Source organism: Chelonia mydas, chromosome 5, assembly GCF_015237465.2.
Source record: "Chelonia mydas isolate rCheMyd1 chromosome 5, rCheMyd1.pri.v2, whole genome shotgun sequence".
NCBI lineage: Eukaryota > Metazoa > Chordata > Testudines > Cheloniidae > Chelonia > Chelonia mydas.
The window spans coordinates 43,800,599-43,822,483 of NC_051245.2; the positions used below are offsets into that span (position 1 = coordinate 43,800,599).

Consider the following 21,885-nt stretch of genomic DNA (forward strand, 5'->3'; position numbering starts at 1 on the left):
CATCAATGCAACTCCCCTATCCGATGTTCTTGTCACCAGGAAAGTTGCCTAAATGCAAGATGGAAAAGAGCATGTGAGCCGGGGTTTGAAGCATGGCACACAAGTCCTAACAGAACTAGATTTAAATCCCAAACTGTGTGTAGCAAGGTGGCTACCCTGCTCCTAAAATAGAAGGGGTTAAAAGCAGCCCTGGAGAGGGCTGTTGCTGGGATGGCTGAATGGCCTGTATAAAAAGGCTGTGAGGCAGAGGCCCAAGGAGTCTCTCTCCAGGCTGGGAGAGAACAGGGCCTGGCTGCCTGCCTGACAGGGTACTGAGGGTGATGCAGTGCTGGGGAAGGAGCAGGCTGAGTGGGGCGCTCCAGGCTGGCAACTCCCCAGGCTGTAGGGCCTGGGCCAAGGCCCACAGAGGTACTGGGAGGCAGAGGAAGGCAACAGGTCTAAACCCCCTTGCCTACAATGAGTGGCCTTTACACTGCAGTCTGCCCCAGGGTGGGGGCTTGGTGATGACTGGCAGTAGCCCAGACTGAGGCAAGTTGGGGATAGTGGGTTGGGGGTTCCCCAGGAAGGGGAGACCCAGAGGTAGAGTGTGGGGGTGCTGCCAGGGGGTCTGTGAGGGACATGGGGGCCAGAGCTGTAGCGGATCACCGGCCTGCAGAGGGCGCTCCACACTGGAAAGAGCTAATTCCCCAATAACCAGCAGAAGGCGCTGCAGGGGTGAGTCCGCTCCTTTACACCATAACAGAGTCTTTTACTGGAGGAAAAACTTTTGTTAAACCTTTCATAAATCTCTTCACCACTGGGTGAGAGAACACTGCGGATCCAAGTATAGGGGGATGAGATGGCTGCTAAGAGTATTTGCAGAGACCTTAATCAAAGCCCCAATTTGTTAAGGTGTAATAAGTAGTCATGAATAATAAGAATCTGAGATTTTGATGGTGACAGATGTTGTAGCGCCGATTTGCAAAATCTCTTTGATTTTACTGGGAATGTAGACCTGGTAGACTCCTTTCTACTGTGTATTAGTTCTGCACATCAGAGGAGAATACACACACCACGCATACCCACCCCCTCTCTGAGGAAGTTAACCATTCAGCATCCATGCTGCCAGATGAAGCCACGCAAGATTCTGAGAGAACAGATCCAAAATTAGAGGTAAGGTTATGGGTGGTCACACCAAGAAGCTCTGAAGGTCTGCCTGGGGTGTGCTGGGGTTATCATAAGTAATCTGGCTACTTCTTGCTTGATCTGCTTTATTATTCTTGGCAGGAGAGGAAGCGGGGATATGCGCAGAATAGGCCTAAGATCCGTGACTAAAAATGCATCTTATTTGGCTCCGGGGCTTTTTATCCTTCCCTTGAACAGAAATGATGATGCTTTGTTGTCTTTTGTTGTGAACAGGACCATACAAGTGAAACCCCTTCTGAGGGGATGGTGTGAATGTCTTCATATTTAATGGAACTCTTGTGACGATTTACAAATCATCTGCTTACAGTGTCTGCTAGCACACTGTGGATCCCAGGGAAGTGCATAGCGGTCAAGGTAATGCCATGGAGGACAGAGAATTTCCACAATCTTACCGCCTCTCTGCATAAGGAGGAAGGATCTTGCTCCTTGTTTATATTTATATAAAATACAGTGGTTGTGTTGTCCATCGTTACTTGAATAGTAAGGCCTTTTATTTCTTGAAGAAAACCTCAGAGGTTTGTAGATGGCACTTAACTCTTGTATGTTTATGTGGAGGGACTTGTCCCAAGCGGACCAAGCTCACTCAACTGTTAACCTGCCTATGTGGGCTCCCCAGTCCAGTGCAGAACCGTCTGTTACACGAATCTTTGATGGAGGAGCTGAGGCAAAGGAGACTCCCTTACAACTATCTGTGAGGTCCATCCACCAATTCAGTGACTAGAGGTCCTTGGTTGGGATGTATACTAACACATGCAGGTGATGTTTGCTTCGTCAGTATACTGATCCCAATCAGCCCTGCACATTTCTCAGATGAAATCTCATATGTTGAGACACAAAGATGTATGATGTCATGAAGCCTAGCCACTTGATGCAAATTCTGACAGAGATCAGCTGGTAGGCTTGGGGATTTGGGGGGGGGGGGGGGGGAGGGCTGGGGAGGTGGATTATATAACTGGAGCATTATTTGGAACGTTTCTGGAGCTAGCTGTGATGGAGTCTAATACAGTTCTGGTGAATTCTATTCTCTGAGAGAAGATCAATACAGACTTTTCTTTGTTTATTAATAGGCCCAGATGACAGATAATTGAAGGATATGTTGACCGTTTTCCTCCACTTTTTGTGATGTCCCCCAAATTTACCCAGTTATCCAAGTATGGGAATACTTGGGTACACATTTTTCTGAGGTAGGCAGCTACAACAGTTAGGCACTTTGTGAATACCCTGGGAGCTGCTGATAGCCCAAATGATAGAACCCTGTATTGTCAATAATGGTTTCCTCCCATGAACCTCAGATAGTGTTTGTGGACCAGATGGATTGTGATGTGAATGCAGAGATTCTCACATAATCACTGACTCCAGAAGCTTGGGATTTATGGAAAAAAAACAGCAAGCAGTGAGAAACTTGTGATAAAATCATGTGAGATGGCAACACTGTTAAGCTCTTTAAAGCTTATTGTAGTGTTCAACAGAAACAAGGAAAACTGATTTCAGTATGTCAGAATATGATTAATAAAATAGTAAATTAATTTTCTTGACATACCAGAGTCCTTTTCTTTATAGTAAAAGCTGAACTAAACTATCAATTTTCACTGTCAGAGTGAATTTGATATTTTTGCAATTTCTTGAAACAATATATAAATTCATATGTGATATTTCACATGCAGCCCTTTCATGATGCAAATTATGTTACATGATCTCAGGACAAGTTTATCATACATGTATGATATAAAGTGTGTCTACTTTTACTACTTTAATCAATGTTTGACAGCGAAGAGACTATTTGGATTGTGGTGCATCTCTGTCCCAAATATTGTAACTAAATATAAATATTTAAATATAAACAAGTGTCCAAGACCCATAAGGAATTTTGAAAAATCACCACATCTAACAGGAACTGTGAGAGAAATATGACAATTTAAACAGCTAATACAGCCTCTGTGATGGGGGGGGGGGGGAGGGGGGGGAGGGGGAACAATGCCATGAAGTATACAGCTGAGAGATTCTGGGACTACATATTGTTTTATTTAATACTAGGTACAAAGTAACTTTTTGGAAAGTGACTATAATTTCATACCTAACATCTGTTGCTGATGCAGTATGAGATAGTTACCCAGGATTCTCAATGTCCAGTTACACATTGCTATGGGGGATGGTAACTGTGGACATGCCAATGTGACTGAAATATAATTTTGCCAAAGTTTGTAAGCAAGTGGATTCACCAACCCACATCAGGTTCAGTTGTTTGGCATGGCTGTAATTAACATGGTGGAAAGCTACTGTTCAGATAGCACCACCCACTGCCAGTTCTAGATGGGTTTCTGAATGACAAGTATCACGGATGGATAGTATTATAAACAGCCTTTGACTAACTGTATTTTGTGCCCAACTTCAATACAGCTGCAAACCCTAATGTAACTACAAGACAAGATTCACTGGCTGTTTAAATATGCCAAGAAATCCTTCCTACACTTTTCCAAGTTATATTATTTCACTGCTTCTTGCAAAACAACCTTTCAGCAGTTAATGGCAGGGATACTACCTCGTATTCATAGACCACCACAATTTGCCAGTTTTGCCTAACTGGAAGAAAAATGACATTTCTTGTCTCTTTGCAATTGTTTCTTGCCATTTAAGATACTGTACCAGAGAGACCTCACTATTGATGAAAAATGATATTAAATTATACATTTTTTGATGATAGGTCATTACAAACTTGTCTGCATCTTTACTGAATAAGACGACATAGCTACAAGTAGATTGTAGCCACAATACATGAAAATAACAATACATAACTAGCTAAACTTAATATGTCACAAAATGTTCAGGCTACAAAGAAATTCCATGAGATTTCTGTTTGTCTCCCAAAGACAAGCAAATGCCGGGAATATAACATCTCCTTAACCATAAACCCATGTTTATTACCCCTAAGAGTTTATACTATGAAAAAAACCTCTGCTACTCTTTAAAACACCAGGAAAAACATTTGTAGTTGGAAATATTTTAAATCTTTTTTTTATTTCTTAAAAGTTTGTGAGATGCATACTTGCAAATACGTTAACCAAATGCTAAACTCCTAATATCATTGCTGCGTAAATGGTAAAATGCTTTATGTATCAAGATGGACCTTGCTAACTAATTACTAATGTAAGATGCTATTAAAGTATAGGCTATTTATATTCATGGGTAAAAATTAATTAATTAATGGCAGTGCTCAAGGAATTCTTACACCCAACTCAAGACGACAAGAAGAATCATCTTTCTAAAAACTATCACATAGAATCAACAACTTCTTTAATAACTGTTTAAGCCAAAGACTTTGTTTTGAGAACAAAACAAAAAAAACTTTTCTATAAAAACAATTTATATATATATGAAAACAATTTCATTTCCTGCTGAACTCCAATACATTAAGAAACTACATATTCATAAGATGAAGAGGCCTCTGAGGACAACCAATGGAAGTAATCTAACAGTGAAGAGGTGACAGCAACCAACTTTGAATCTAAATAAATCTGAAAGAGGTATGTTTTCCTGTAATTTTATGAAAATAGGAAGAAGGATATAAAACACACCCTCTGCTACCCTGCTCAAACTCAGTATAGCTCATCCTGTCCATCTCTACAAGCAAGCTACCACAGACAGCTATGAAAGGGAACACAAGAAGAAACAACCCCATGAAAACCTCACCAAGATTTCAGCATGGTTTGGTGAGAGAACATTAACTAAAACATTGTCAAGGGATCAGATTTAAAATTCTTAATGATTTTATTGGGATGTAAAAATGCTGCTGTAACTTAAAATATTAACAGTTTTTCCTGTTAATCACCAGATGGTTAGATCGTGTATTCTCAGAGAGGAGACAGAGGCTAAACATTGGTAAACAGAAGAACAGTGGGATTTAAGATTGTTGATATTTGTAACTCGCCTGTTTCAAGACAGCTCACATGGCTTCTTCTAAATAGCTAATTTGATTTCCTAGGATTTAACTAAGATTGTTTAGTATGGCCATCTATAAAACTGACTGGTATTTATTAATAACTGGACAAGTTCCACCTGCCCTTAAACAAATTGTTTTGCTCATACATAAACAGTTTAAGTATCTAAGAAGATACAAAGAGTGAATTTACGATGATTTTGGGAAACAATATAATTTAGTCTTAGTTTAAGAGAAAAATGCTCCCCAGAGGTGGTTTACTCTCAAGGGTGTAATTTCTTTTAAAAGCTCTCCACACAGACACATACAGAAGAGAGTATAACGAAGTAAGCAGTTTATCATTTATGTTCTGTCATGTGGTGTTTTGTTTAATGTTTTCTTTTCCTTTCTTTAGAACTATGGTTAATAATTATGATTATTGTGGTTGGACACAATCATGATATCCCCTAAGATATGTAAAAGAACCCCTCTGACTAAAATAATGGAGTCACACCCCAGAACTGGCGATAAGAAAAAAATTTAGTAAGAGCTGACTTACCATTTCTTATTTCTCTAAACTAAATATTTTTATAATTTTTAAAATAAACTTACTTGACATCCAACAATTTAGATGAACCCCCTTTTTACCACATAACACATTTCAGTGTTCTAACTATATATCAAAATATTTCTTTAAAGATATCACAATAAAAAACAAGTCCAAAGACTTATAGTAAAAGAAAATAAAAAGCTAATGACTCCCACACAGTATTGGGGGTTAAACAGCATAAGTTTTACTTTCAAAAATAGAAGATATCTTATCATCAACTTCTACTTACTCATCTTTGTCCAAAGTTTCCAGGTTATGTGCCAACTGTTCAAAACAGTAATCCATCTGAAAACACTGCTCTAATTAATGCATTGTGAGAGATATAAAAAATGAATCAAAAGCTAATTTCAGTAAGAGCACAAACTCACTAGCTGCACAGTATGATGCATTCTGTATTTCTCTTCACTCTGATGGCGCTGCTGGATCTTTTCATTATGCTTTGCAATACAGATCTCCTGTAGAGACAAAATATTACCTATAAAGCATACATTCCAAATATCAACTTATAAAGGCTTACTGTAACCTTTTATAAACAGCACTAAGCATTAAAAAGTAAATTATATGATGACTGCTTAAACAATCTAATTTAACTTTTGAATAAAAACACAAAACCTAAACAACTGTGTTGACTACCCCCAGAGCATATATAGGTAGCAGCCACTAGCCAAGTCTAAGACCATTACAGATGTAGCACAACTCACTGATTTTTTCAGAGTTGAGAGTGCACAACTGCTCAGGCAACTCCATTTTAACTGACATGAGCAATGACTGCTAACATTCAAGCAAAATTAGATAATTATGTATTCAGCTAGACAACTGGCAACTCACAAGTGCAAATTCCTAATTTCAATGTGCAATTGGTGACTGCACACAGAACATGGATGCTATTGTATCTACATTTCTGCACTTGCACCTTATTTTCTAAGAGTCATTTCTGACATGTCTAATTTAAAGAACTGATGAAAACTGGCTCTTTAGCCATTACACTTACTGCGTTACATTACACACACACACACACACACACAGTTACCTCAAATTAGTTACAGGAAGTTCTCACAATATTGTAAACTTGGCCAAACTTCAGTTGGATTATGCTCCATATGGAGCACTGATTACAAGCATGCCCCTCCCTAAGAGGGAAGGGGCACTGGGTATGCTTATCCATTACAGACAAGGCACCATCGCAAGCATCATCAAAGACACTTGATTTGACCTAAGCCATAAATCAACAGACACCTACAGTGGTGATAGGAAGGCTCAATTAAGTCAAGAAAACAAAGAAATCAAAATGTCTAATGGAGACCAAAAATATGACAGAAGCTTAACAGTAACTCTTGAACTTTAAGAAGAAAGGGAAATCCTTTACAACAGAAATAAAGGGAAAATGCTACACTCTCCTCAAAGAGGACCAGCGGGGATAGTGCTGGGCACAGAGGTAGGCAGCGTTTGTATCCAGCCTCAACTGGCAATGTTATCTGGAAAATTTCAAAGAGCAGACACCCACATGGAAATGCATGCAGGAAATACTCAAAGAAGAATGTAGGTTTATAATGGAATACCCTTCTCAACTTTAGCTATAGCAATTGCTATTGGTAAATACTAACACTTTCATTTTTCAATCATTTAATTGGTCACGAACTGCCTGATAATAAAGGCACTAGGCAGCAAAAGCTTCCTATAAACTAAACTTTGCAGACTACAATAATAAATTTAGAATGTGATAAAAGCTGAGACTTTTTTAATGTTAGTTTATCTCTGTTTTGTTCTCTCTCTAACCTATTACCTTGGTTAAAAGATTATTGTAACGTTTTGGGCAAGGTACTGCATTTCTAAGCTAATATATTTTAAATTGTGACTAGTATGGTGGGGAGAAAAGAGAAATTAGAGAAAGAAAATGACAAAGGTTACTATATTTACAGATAATTCCTCAGACAAATGTACCAAAAAAGGAGTTTCACTTAAGAGTTGACAATAAAGAAAAATTTGAAACAACAAAAATGAAAGATGTTTCTAATGAGTTAGGCAAGTAAACAATTAGCACAAAACCTATAGTGAGCTCACTTTCTAGTAATCAAGAAATGACCCATTCTAATATTTTAGGTCTCTATTTCTTTTATTTTTTATATCTAAATAAAAACTCTGATTTGGAACTATTAAAATAAGACCTTTAAAATTTGAGATGCTCATTAGAACGTTGCTCTGATGTTACTTGAGCAGGACTGAATTTACAAATTATCCACTAAAATTACCCTAATTTTAAAAGTTATTAAATTTAAATAAAGCCTTGAGAAAAAAAAAGAGAGAGAGAGAAATTCAAGGTCTAAGATAAGAGACACAAACATGAAAAGATGACTAAATGTTTAACTTTTATTTTTAGTACAGTTGCCCTTCCTTTGGTTGTAAGAAGTGCTGATTATATGCTAATTAAAATAGGAATGCTTAAAGTTAAGATGCAAAAATAAAGGATGGTATCAATGTAAGAAATCAAAGTCTTGTTCCGATGCTCTTTAATTTAGAAATTAGACATTCATAGATCATGGAGACTTAGCTAAAGATGCATGCTATTTGCATTTTACGGCTTTGTTTCAGAAAACATATGGGAATAGCTGCAAAGAGCAGGCTTTTTTAATGGATTCTATAGTAACAGGTTCTCTCTCTTTAAATCAGTCGGCTAATTTCTACAGTGATATCAAATTGTGCTTCTATTTCTTAAAAACAAAAACAAAACAAAGAAAACAGAAAACCCTCAAGTTTACAAATTATCTTCACTTTTTCTAACAAAAATCTGGTCAACCCTTTCAACCTTTGTCACTTGATAAAACTACTTGATTAATACTAGCAGAAATGAACACATATGTTGATTTTGTAACTTCCATTGTACTTTGCATTCATATTTAAATACAGTGCATTAAAAAAATTATCTTGCATGGGTTTGTACTCCATAACAATGTTGTTATAGGTAGAGATGGCCACACTACCTATATTAAGTTTGCCTAACACTATCCGTTAAAAGATCCAGTTTTCAGTTGCTTATAACTTTGCCAAATTTTAACAGTGAGTGTAATTAACCAATTTAAATCAAGAACTGTGGTAAATTCTACATCACTGGACATTTTTAAATCAAGACTGGATTTTTTTTAAGACATGCTCTAGCTCAAAATAAATTATTCTGGGGAAGTTCTATTGCCTGTGTTACACGGGAGGTCAGAGTAGATCATCACAATGGTCCCTTCTGTCTTTGGAATCCATGAATTTAATCATTCAGGTTGCAATTTTCAATGCCAGGTGTCTACCTGAAGTTCTGGGAAAATTTCAGCAAAAATGGTTCAGCCATTGTCAAGAATGAGGTTAGGGAAAAGCATGCAAAACTGGCAAAACAATGAATCTTACAACTGGTTTCATTTAGAACATGTAGAGCAGCATTTCTCAAATGCAGCCACCATGGTTTTTTGTGCGGCCACAGCTTCCTGGGCGGTGATTGGGGGGACAAAGCAGTGTTAACAAACATATAATAAATATCACTTTTCATAGAAACAGACTTAGTAGCTAGCAAGTCTTAATAAAAGCAACCAAAAAAGCAAAACAAAACAAAAAACACAAGAACATGCAAAGTACATTATTTGTTTCTATTCTGTTTAGGTCCAGTAAAGAATAAAGATAACTGAACATTATTTTTATTATTGAGTCTACAATAAAAAGCTACATACGTAAATTAAAATTTGGACATGTATGTGTGCATATTTATTTGTTTTTCTTGAAGTTAACCAAGTATTTTAGGAAAAATTGTAAGAGTGGCCACCACAAAGAATTGGTGGCCGCACTCCAAGACCACCAAAAAATTTCTTGTGAGACCTTGATCTAGAGCACTCACACATTGGAGCTGGGACTTCATATTTGTCCGGGGGGAGGGGAGAAATCACGTAGGAACAGAGAGATCTTTGCCTGTCATCATGAAAATCCACCCCAAATCTGGCCAAGTTACAATTCTCTGAACATCACCTTTTGTAGGAGCTCAGTAGAGGTTATGGGGCATTTACAAAACTCTTTAAATATTTCACCTCCACTAAGCATGCTCCTCCCCCAAAGAGCTCTGTGTCAGCCATACTGAGCAAGGCCTTTCCTGCAATTGTTCCTCCTAACTGCCAGGGGCCACTGGACACTAGAACAGAATATGGCGGCTGTGTCTTCTTTGATCTCAAACATTCCACTTGCTGGAATCCAGGCAATATGGAGGAGAAGGAAACATCCTAAGGAAGAAGAGGGCAAGAGGTTGGGAGAGAGGGGAGAACCTCTGGGGCTTGATAAGCACTTAACTGCAATTGAGGTCAATGGGCACTCTGCTTCAAGCATATAAAATCCCTATATGATGCCAAATACTCTGAAAAAAAATCAGGTCCTAGATGTCTCAAACTGAGCACCTAAAATTAGTGGACAATGGTCAATTTTGTCCTTATTCTTCATGCCTCAGTTCCCCAGCTTTAAAATTACATGACCTCACAGGTGTGCTGGTGGCTTCTGCTGTGGTTGCTTTGAGTGCCGATCTACTTAAAAGGGCAACATATTTAAAGTGGCAATGTGTCTGTCTCTCACAATGTGCATCTCTGTCTTTCACATTCACCTCCCTACACAAACTTGTATTATTATTATTGTTACTTCTTGACACTTCCTGCAATGCACATATATTCTCTGTAATTTTATTCTTTCAACGTGCTGTTATTTGAGTTTTTTGACTGGTCTATGCATTTCATAACTTTTATCTCTCTCTTACGATTAAATTTAACTCTTTGAGTAGTGAGTTCTAAAGTGCCTAACCTGTCCTGGCTAAAGTAATTATCCCTATGGTAACTTTTTTTAAATGCATATTATATCTATGGTTTTTGTTTCTACTGGTGGCGCACATCCACACATTACCTCAATAATTTGGTGCACATAATAAAATTCATTCCGCACATGGATGGGAAAAATTAGAGGGAACATTGTTGCCCTTGTTAGGAAGAGGAACTAGCCATGTTGCTCCTAATCGAAGGAGAGAGTTCACTTCTTGTCTCAATAAAAAGTCATGAGAGGGGTCTCTGAATGATAGGGAAGGGGGATGGAGTGGTATAACTTGATGTTATGACCTTTATGACTTACTTGTCTGTAGTGATCCACCTCCAAGCATGTTGGAAATAGGCAAGCTGATCTCCAAAACGGGGAAGGTGGGCTCATGGGCGCAGCTGTAAATCCAGGGGTGCAGGAGGATTTGAATCATCAACCAATCCCTTAAAACTGTTGCTTCAAAATGGCTCTCTCTGGCCTTTCTCTGACATCTGTGTCTCTTTCTAGCAGGGGGTTTAGTGAATCTATGGCACCTTGAACACTGAATGGGATGTGATCTCTGGGAAGTTTGTGATCTACTAAACTTTTTCTTATTTGTAGGTGTATGTATACCCAGGGATCATAAAGCAGCCCTAGAGTCCTTTAGAGTGCACAAGGACTCATCCATGGTTTCCAAGAACAGTTTACAACCGAAGGCGAGATCCTCGACAGCAATCTGTACTTCTTTCAGAAACCCCATTATATGGAGCCATGATGCTCTGGTCATAAACACTGCTGTGGAGATGGACCTGGCAGCAGTGTCTGCAGCACACCAGCATGCTTGACAGGCAGGTCTGGCCACAAAGTGGCCCTCAGATGATGGACTGGAATTGCTCCCTATGTTCTTGTGGCAGAAGTTCAATAAAAACTGTGAATCTGTTATAATGTGTAAAATTATATTTGGCCATGACCACCTGACAATTCGCAATCCTGAAATGCAGGGTTGCTGACAAAGAGGCCTTTCACCCAAAGAGATCCTGCCTTTTCTGGTCTTTATCATATGGGGTAGACTTAGAGAAGTGCTCCCTACCCCATTTTTTTTTTTACCACTTCCACCATCTGGGAGTTAGGTGGAGGCTGGGAGAGCAAGAAATAAGAATCCATAGGGAGAACATAATACTACTTATTTGCCTATTTCCACATGGCTGGAACAGTGGCAACTGTCTGCCACCAAGCTTAGCCAGATTTACAAGTGCCTTATTGATGGGTAACGCCACCCTGGAGGGGTTACTGACTACAAGATATCCAACAATTTGTGCTGTGAATCATTGACCTCTTCAAGAGGAATTTGAAGAGTGTCAGCTATCTTCTTTATGAGGTCTTGATATTGTCAAAAATCATGAGCCATGGATAGTGGCAAAGGCATAACGAGATGTTTGAGGGGTGACCTCCTTATCTACCCTAGCTTCCTGAACCTCAACCATCTGCTATGGGAGGGCTGGGGAGGAGAGGGCTGTACAACTCTGGCCTTCCTATGCAACACCTGTGGTCTGGCAAATTGTTGATAGGCAGTTCAGAGGTCCAAGTATGGACACTGGGGGCATACAGAAGGGGGAGTGGCATGAGGGACCACCACCCTTGATAATGATCTCTATCTTCCCTATATCTTTCAGAGAATGGGTTGTTGAAGGGATATGTTGGATACGTCTGAACAGAAATAGAGGAGACCAACTGGAAGTCTCTTTTATCCTCCTCTATCTGATCCAAAGAGAGAGCACCCACCAAAAATGGTGGAGAATCCTGCAGTACTGGAGAACAGTAGTCTGTAGATCAGGGTCTCAGTACCAAGAGATGATCAGTACCCATGAGGAGTGGGAACTTTGGTTGTTATTGAGAGGTCCTTAGTAGATCTTAACTCCTGTGCTATCAAGTAGGGCATTGGTATTGACATAGTAGCCAAAGCCAATGGTGGGTGGCACCACTGCTTGCTTGGTGCCAAGAGTGCTGCATGCATGGGTACCAATGGCTGGGCTGAACACACAGGTACTGACAGCTGTGTGAACTCAATATCACCAGCCCCTACTGTCTATGCTTGCTCTCCTTGCTGGTAGAGAGTACCAAGGCCCTATTGGAGATGTCTCTCTACTTCGTCCTCTGGGACTTTACAGCCCGACCAGTACAGGAGGAGGAGTCCTTCAGTTCAACCGCATGGGGTTGAGTTGAAAGGTTGAGGTTTCAGAGACCACAGATCTCCCTGGGGACCTAGACCTTTTCAGAGCTGTCTCCTTCAGGTGAGAGTCTGCACTCCTCTTTTTGGAAGTCTTCCCTTTCTTAGGGGAAGCCTGTGCTGAGGTAGGAGGAGTGCTGGATCCGTCTGGAACAGGTATGGGGTAGGGGCGTTTCCTGACTTGACTCAGAAGCTGGCCATCGTTAGCAGTCTTCTGAGTTTAATCTTCTTGTTTTTCCTCTTGGCAGAAGAAGCAACATTTGAAACCTGGAGAGCCAGGGATGCCCTGCCAAGGGTGGGGGGGGGGGGGGAATCAATCTCCCTGAGGGGAAAGAGGAGTAAAACAAACAACTAACTATAAAAACTAATATTAGAAAAAAAGCCAAAGCACACTCAAGGCAGACACGCTATGGCTCCGTCTCAGGCCAAGATGGTTGAGAAGGAACAGGGGGCAGTTTGCCCATGCATGCCTAATATGGCCTTGATACCCAGCACGAAGATGCACAGGGAGCATGCACAGGCCAAACATACACTGCTAACTGAAAATCTCCAATTAAGGGCTCAAGAGGCAAATGCGCACCTGATGTGGAACAGCCATATGGACACTAATTGAATAACTAATCCTATACTAAAAAAAGAACAGGAGTACTTGTGGAACCTTAGAGACTAACAAATTTATTAGAGCATAAGCTTTCATGGGCTACAGCCTACTTCATCGGATGCATCGAATGGAACATATAGTAAGAAGAAATATCTATACATACAGAGAAGGTGGAAGTTGCCATACAAACTGTGAGAGGTTAATTAGTTAAGATGAGCTATTATCAGCAGGAGAAAAAAAAAAACTTTTGTAGTGATAATCAAGATGGCCCATTTAGACAGTTGACAAGAAGGTGTGAGGATACTTAACTTTAGGGAAATAGATTCAATATGTGTAATGACCCAACCACTCCCAGTCTCTATTCAAACCCAAGTTAATGGTATTTGTTTTTATATAAATTCAAGCTCAGCAGTTTCTCGCTGGAGTCTGTTTTTGAAGCTTTTCTGTTGCAAAATTGCCAACCTTAAATCTTTTACTGAGTGGCCAGAGAGATTGAAGTGTTCTCCTACCGGTTTTTGAATGTCATGATTCCTGATGTCAGATTTGTGTCCATTTATTCTTTTGTATAGAGACTGTCCGGTTTGGCCAATGTACATGGCAGGGGGGCATTGTTGGCACACGATGGCATATATCACATTGGTAGATTTGCAGGTGAACGAGCCCCTGATGGCGTGACTAATGTGATTAGGTCCTAGGATGGTGTCACTTGAATAAATATGTGTACAGAGCTGGCATCAGGTTTTGTTGCAAGGATAGGTTCCTGGGTTAGTGTTTTTTTTGTGTGGTGTGTGGTTGCTGGAGAGTATTTGCTTCAGGTTGGGGGGCTGTCTGTAAGCGAGGACTGGTCTGTCTCCCAAGATCTGTGAGAGTGAGGGATCATTTTTCAGGATAGGTTGTAAATCTTTGAAAATGCGCTGGAGAGGTTTTAGTTGGGGGCTGAAGGTGACAGCTAGTGGCGTTCTGTTATTTTCTTTGTTGGGCCTGTCCCTTGGTAGGTGACTTCTGGGTACTCTTCTGGATCTGTTTTTTCACTTCAGCAGGTGGGTAATGTAGTTTTAAGAATGCTTGACAAACTCCTACAACACCTCTGTCTGCGGGATTGGAGCAAATGCGGTTGTATCTTAGAGCTTGGCTGTGGACAATGGAGCGTGTGGTGTGTCCTGGATGGAAGCTGGAGGCATGTAGGTAAGTATAGCGGTTAGTAGGTTTCCGGTATAGGGTGGTGTTTATGTGACCATCACTTATTAGTATGGTAGTGTCCAGGAAACGGACCGCTTGTGTGGACTGGTCTAGGCTGAGGTTGATGGTGGGATGGAAATTGTTGAAATCATGGTGGAATTCCTCAAGGGGTTAGGGTTAGGGTCAGAGCAGTGGGATAACAATACAGCTACATTTGCAGGCAGAATCCAGAGCTGGATGTTAAAGAAAAATGGAAAATAGACAACTCCTTTTACACTACATTACCTATTAAGAACTAGTTTATGAAGAACCACCTCACCTGGATTGAGAGAAGGAAGAAGTAACAGCACTGGAAAAATGACTGACTATGGAGAAAAAAGACCACCTGTGAAACTAATTTAAGTTTTACAAGGATAAGATGGTGTAGTCAACTTAAGATATGAGGCTTTTATCAAGCTATAATGTTTTAGTTACTTTTTCAGCCTACTCTAAGCAATTCTGCATCAGTGGCATCTAAAAAGTGTCTCAAAACACATGCTCCATGTACTGTGTAGCAGCTCCACTATTAATGAAAGATAAGGTGTTTCCTTATTGATTTTAAATTGTAATAGTTTCTTACTTTATAAGGTTTGTTACAATGGTGCTATGATTTGACATTGTTAACAAAACAGGAAGAAGAACATGAAGTATAAGTTCTGAGAATGATCTTACACTATTACCAACTGTCAGGTACAATGTGCATTATCAATTGTACATTACACTTCATTTTATGTTTCTGTATTTTTGATGTCAGAACTTTATGAATAAAAAGGATTTATATTACATCACTATATTTTAACTTTTCCGAGAGAGGTTTTCAATTTCTTGGATGATTAGATTAGCTATATCTCCTGCAAAAAAAACGCAAGCAGGAGCTAGAGAGAGAGATGCAGTCCTAGTCTTCTCCTATTCAGGATTTTAGCCTGAAAGAGGGAGCTGGCTACAGAGAACCCTAATACCCAAAAATCTATACCGTAGCAAGAGATATTAGACTGCTCTGAAGTTCCTGCTACAGCAGAACCTTGTGGCATATGCCATCTAACATACAGCTTGTTTTCTGTGGTTTGGGGCGGGAAGGGGGAGGAGGTGGCAGCAACTGCATAGGTTCTAAGGCCTCAAGTGAGGAAAGAAACTTAAATGCTTTGCTAAATTAAGCTCTTAATGAATGGGAATGTATTTTGAAAAGTGACAGTCTATTCTCCCTGGAACTCCATGATAAATTTAAAGGAGAGACTCAAGAATGGAGAGATCAACCAAGTAACCTCCAAATCCCTCCTCAAAATTCACTTTTTTCACTTAGCCTTCAATCACTAATGTTCTCACCTCAGACCATCTGATTCTACTGTCACCCCACATCCTGTAGTATTGTTCTGTAAGTTTAATTTAGACTAACTTCTCAGCATGGAGACCTTATCTTCTTACAGACTTGTGCACTCTGTACAACTATGGAACTACAGGTAAATGTTAATACCACCACTGGCAAGAATAGCTCAATGGTACTCCAAGACCGATAGTGCTTACTTAACGTGAGAGTCAAAGCCACAGGATGTTTTCTCCTTCAAATAATTACTATGAGGTTTAACAGGGCATGGAATCAGAGATGAGGTCAGTAATGGAATTTAAAATTAGTTTGAGCAACTACAGTAAACAATGCTTTGACCTAGATACTCATCCTGAACTGCCTAAGTATCTTTTTCCCCTAAAACTTGCTGCCTAATGGCACAGGATTACTGAAATCCCCTGTCCTTTCTGCATAAAAATAGAATCTTTGGTCAACCCTGCAAATTTAAATACATATTATTCTGCATGTGTTTTCTTTACTGGCTGAAGAGTAAGGCACATTAAAAAGGCACCAAAACAAGATTCCAAACAAGTGAACTCGGTGACTGAACTAAATATTTCCCATGATTAAGTAACAAGGGAAAATTTCTGTACATTATTTTTCTGTTTGTGTTCTTTCCCATGCAATCTTGAGTGAGATAGGTGAGACAGTGGTGACCGAAAAGCAGTCCGTACAAAAAAAAAAAAAGTATAAAGTTAGCTAGTATAAAGATAACTGCTTGGTGACTGTATTAACTCTTCAGCTGTTTTTCAAATTTAGTACACAGCAATGGACGAAAAAACTCAGGACTATCTCTAGTTCTGTGATGTTTTATTTTCATTAATATATTCACTCAAATAATGCATGTTCATAAAATTGCATGGGCTTTAAGGGAACTACAAACAAGTCTTTCAGAGAAACGAATGAATATGCATTTACAAAAATCTAACATATGACTTGAAAACATAATCCATATTTGCAACAATTCTGCGCATGAATCACAATTGTTAATCTTTCAGGATAGATCATCAATATTAAAGAGATAATCCATACTGTAACTTAAATCTCTTCACATATTGATTACAAATTAAAGTTCCATGAAAAACCGTTGCTTCTCTACTTAAGTCTTCTGACTTGTTTTGAATTGGCGGGAAAAAACCTAATTTTTCTTTAAAAGTCAATTTAATCTAATCTGGGAACCCAAACCATGAAATGCCCTAATCGTAACATTACATGGTGTCACTATATGGCAGAGTTAAAGTTATTTCAGTGCTCTAAATTGTGAATTTCCACACTTCTAATGGGACTGAAAGCAAGCTGCCCAAAGGAAAGATGGTGGCCCCTATCCTGTTACAAAGAAGACAGGATGACTGAGCAGCAGGTGAATGAAGACAGTGACCATCTTTGCTAAGGGCAGCCTGTGATTCCCATCCCACTGAGAACAACCAGAGATGGAAGCCATTTTGAGAAGGGCATCTTAACTGTGGGCTGACTATGTTCCACTGAATAGTGAACAACAGCTATTTTAAGAGGACAATTCTTGGTGGAATCCTCTGTAGAAGAACATTAACCTCTACTAAAAGAGAAACTTTCAGTTGTGAAGAACAGCAGCAGCTACCAAAATAAACAAACTCACTAAGAAATAAATATTTTTAACTCTAACAAAAACTTCTTCAAAAAAAAGGTTTCAGGACATTTTAATTATATTGGAAGTCTGAAGAGTGTTTTTCCATTATTAAGATTACTAGAGACTAAAACAATTATTAAAGGACCCATTTTTAACAGACTGATTTATAAATTATCTAAAAATGAAATGTGCGCTCAAAGAATAAGTGTTGTAATTGTGGGTTACAGAACAAGGTTGAACTGTTACAAAACTCCTCAGCCTTCACTGTGGAACTATAACGGATACCTCCATAATTTTAAGAAGCATTAAAAACTTGGAATCTTATATCCCTTACCCCAGAATACTTATGTGCAGCTACTGTTCCTGAAGAAACCCAGTTTATTGGGTGTTGAGTCTCCCTGTGTGGGCTCCCATCCAAGACTGGATGCCTCTGTGGTTTTACTAAAAAGGGAAGTCTCTGTTAGAGAAGAATTGTACAATTTAATATTACCTTTTTATTTCTGAGGTAGGCTTTCTTGGCTGAAATGCGTCCACGCCTTGCTTCCAGCTGGCGGATTTTCTGTTGCAACTTCTGCAGCTCTTCTCTTTGTAAGTGTATAGATGTTGCCATATCTTCTTTTTCAAGCATGGCTTCCATACTTTCATAAGTATCGTAATACACCACTTCATCTCTCTTCTCTGTTTATAAAATGTCAGCAATAAAAGAAGTCAAATCAGTGTATGTGATTGACATAAACCACTAAGTTGGTGGGTTTTGTTTGTTTTTTAACATTAAACCCTGCATTAGACAATGTGCAGGAAGAGCTGGTCTTGACAAAAATGACAGTTGAGTGCCAAGGTGTTAAAGTGGCACAATCTCCTAAGGCTCTACAGTTTAGCTAAAACATAAAAATCCACATCAATTATGTACCTCCTGTTATTTTTATTGGCTCACATACCACTCTAAGAATAACTGTGAGCAGGAATTTGTGAAGGAAACATAACCCCATGTCACCTCAACACTACGCCCCTGACAGCGTTTGAACTTAACTAACATGAGGGGAGAGTTTATGCTGCACAGTCATCCCATGTGATCTCCACTGTAAAGTTCAAGCTATATCGCCACTTCCTAAGGTTTTCGTTGTGTGACTCTTCTTCAGATATCTCATATATATACCATGAAAAAGAAATTAGACAACATGATGATCCCAAGATTCCTCCCATCAGGAGGTTTCTGGGCTCGTAGTCACACAGCTTCTGCTCATTGGAGGCAGGGTGAGTACCTCTGTTAGGCTTACCTTGAAGACACCACATTTAGGAGGACAATGACATTATCAAAAGGTTTTATCACAACCTATCATTTTTAAATTTGTATTTCACACTATAGTCTCTCTTGCCTACAGTGGAGCACTAATGAATTCAAATGCTGTAATGAGTGTCATTGTGAACATTTGACCTCTAATCTCTTACCAAGAAAAAAAAAAAGAATAAAGGTGATGAATCCTTCACTGTGAATGCCTGGGTAAGGGAGACACAAAGGCCTTCTAAACCCCTCTATATCCTCTGCTGCAGGCAGGTCAAAGGATGCTACCAGGAGGGGAGTTCAGTGCAGGTGGCTCAAACAAGAAGGACAGTGAACACTTAGTGCTGACCTTATTGCCAGTTGCCCAGCCCTGAGCACCTAGAACAGAGGTGGGCAAACTACGGCCTGCAGGACCCTCCTGCCCGGCCCCTGAGCTCCTGGGAGGCTAGCCCCTGGCCCTTCTCCTGCTGTTCCCCCTCCCCCACAGCCTCAGCTCACTGCGCTGCTGGTGCAATGCTCTGGGCGGTGAGGCTGCGAGCTCCTGGAGCAGCGCCGCTGCAGAGCCCAGCCTGACCCGGTGCTCTGTGCTACGCGTGTGTGGCTGGCTCCAGCCGAGCGGCACAACCGTAGCGCCGCCAGCCACGGGTGCTCCAGGCAGTGTGGTAAGGGGGCAGAGAGCAGCAGTGTTGGATAGAGGGCAGGGGAATTCGGGGCGGTCAGAGGGCGGGGAACAGGGGGGTTGAATGGGGGCAGGAGTCAGGAAGGATTGGATGGGGCAGCGGGGGGCAGCCAGGGGACAGGGAGAAGGGGTGGGAGGTGGCGGCGGGAGCCCGGCCATGCCTGGCTGTTTGCGGAGGCACAGCCTCCCCTAACCGGCCCTCCATACAATTTCTGAAACCTGATGCGGCCCTCAGGCCAAAAAGTTTGCCTGTCCCTGACCTAGAAACACTCTCTTCTTATTTCTCCTGCAGTCAGCCACCTCTCAGGAAAGCTGCTACTCTGGTTACATATAACTCTAACTTCCTCTTACCCAGCTGAAGGATTCTTCTGGGGCAAGGGCTTCCCTCCTCCCTTCTCTGAGGCTACCCATCTTAAAAGCAGCAGCCATTTACTGTGTTATCTGCATGTAGCATCTTCTGTCCCCTGGTGCTGACTATATCACCCCTCTAACAAACAGCAACTCAGAAGAAGACAGTGATTCTAGCAAGTAAGGACAGAACTTCATAACTCTAAAATCAAAACAATGTACAACAAAACCCAACACTAGTCATTGAAACTAGCACTCACTTAGAAAAAAATTCAACAAAAAAATTTAGCTACACATGTCACTGGACCACTTTATGAAACATCAGCCTGCAAAATTTTATGTCTGATTCACCTAAAACTGTATTTTCTTAAGCAGCTATCAAAGAGAGAATTCTGTGTGCAGGTTTCATTCTAAAATGAGGCCGAGTCGTAAAATAGGATTTTACAAATTAACTGACAGACTCAATTACAGGGTGGATAAAAATCAATTATTTAAACAATAAAAATAAAAAAAAAATCAGATTTTTTTGATAAAATGCTTTTTGAGGAAAAAACCTATCTAAAGATACATTATAGCTCAAAGATATCTCATCATGGAATAGGGATTATAAATTCTAATTCTATAGTATAAGACAATATATTCAAGTACTGTTTAAGAAAAGTTTTGTAAATGAGTTCCAATAGTTCATGGACTGCCTCTCTTCCTTCTGGACTATTCTTGAATTCTCATGTTTGAGCAAACAATATAGTTGTTACTCTATGGTACTATCATGTTAGATGCAGTTGTGATAAAAATAAATAGCTGGAATAGGCAGATCTTCCTTTTACAATTTCACCTTTAAAGTAGTACTGAGTGTCAGTGAATGCAATGAGTAATACTAAATGAGCAGTATGATAATTAAATAACTGCATTGACTTATTTTGTTTAGGAGAATCCATCCTCAACATACAGGATTCTGAAGATTATCCACCTTCAAGATCACCATCATTTTCTATAGTTTCAGAGTTATTTGCCAATGATAGTGTTTCAGTCACATGATGTATGTCACATAGCCACAGTATATCACCTGTAGCAAAAAGAGAAACAACCATAGATAAGTTTGTGATAAGAACCAGCAGATTACAAAAAGAGGTAATGGATGAAAAAATTGTCCAGTTTGTTTATGCAACAAACTCTCCTTTCCGTATGACTGAGAACCCACACTTCATTAACACGGTTCAGTCATTAAGACCAGGATACAGTCCACCCAACAGAGCAGATGTCGCAGGCAAATTGCTGGATAAAGTGTATGAAAGAGAAATTGAGCAGTGTGCAAAAGGTCTAGAGGGTAAAATTGTTAACCTGAGTCTTGATGGGTGGAGCGATGTCCACAATGATCCTGTTGTATGTGCTTGTGTGACAACAGAAGAAGGGAATGTCTTCCTTACAGAAACAATTGATACATCAGGAAATGCACACACAACAGAATGCTTACAAGAAGTAGCAATAAAAGCTATAAAAAAAACTGAAAAATAATTCAAATGTCTAGTATGCAGCTTGGTCACAAACAATGCTGCAAATGTATCCAAGATGAGAAGAAATTATTTAGAAGACAGTCCCAAGCTAATATCATACGGTTGCCGTGCTCGTTTGATGCACCTCCTAGCCAAAGACTTCAGAAATAAAGGCTAATGTTGTTGAAATTGCAAAATACTTCCGTAACAACCACTTTGCAGCAGCTGCTCTGAAAAAAGTGGGAGGAACCAAGCTAACTCTCCCACAAGACGTGCATTGGAACTCAGTAGTGGACTGTTTGAGCACTATATCAAGAACTGGTCTAATCTGATGACAGTTTGTGAACAAAATCATGAAAAAATAGATGGCACTGTCACAGCCAAAGTTCTCAACATTGGGCTTAAGAGAAGTGTTGAACACATGCTGAGTACCCTGAAGCCTATTTCTGTAGCCATGAACAAAATGCAGGTTTTGTTTTATTGCTGACACTGTTGAAATTTGGAAGGAACTGAGTGAGAACTTAAAAAGAGAAATATGAAATGACAGAGTTAAATTACAAGCATTAAAAAAATGAATGGGACAA

The 21,885-nt window shown here is 39.8% G+C and overlaps 1 protein-coding gene across 2 annotated transcripts in view; it reads right to left on the reverse strand.

The window, feature by feature from the left end:
- JMY (junction mediating and regulatory protein, p53 cofactor) overlaps window positions 1-21,885 on the reverse strand; it is a 128,158-nt gene that overhangs the window by 25,449 nt on the left and 80,824 nt on the right. For both annotated transcript variants that reach the window (XM_027829003.3, XM_043546398.1), the window contains exons 6-7: window positions 17,990-18,177; window positions 6,077-6,163 (exon numbers count right to left, since the gene is read on the reverse strand). In XM_027829003.3, coding sequence (XP_027684804.2) covers window positions 6,077-6,163; window positions 17,990-18,177 — 275 coding nt within the window. The remainder of the gene's footprint in view (window positions 1-6,076; window positions 6,164-17,989; window positions 18,178-21,885) is intronic.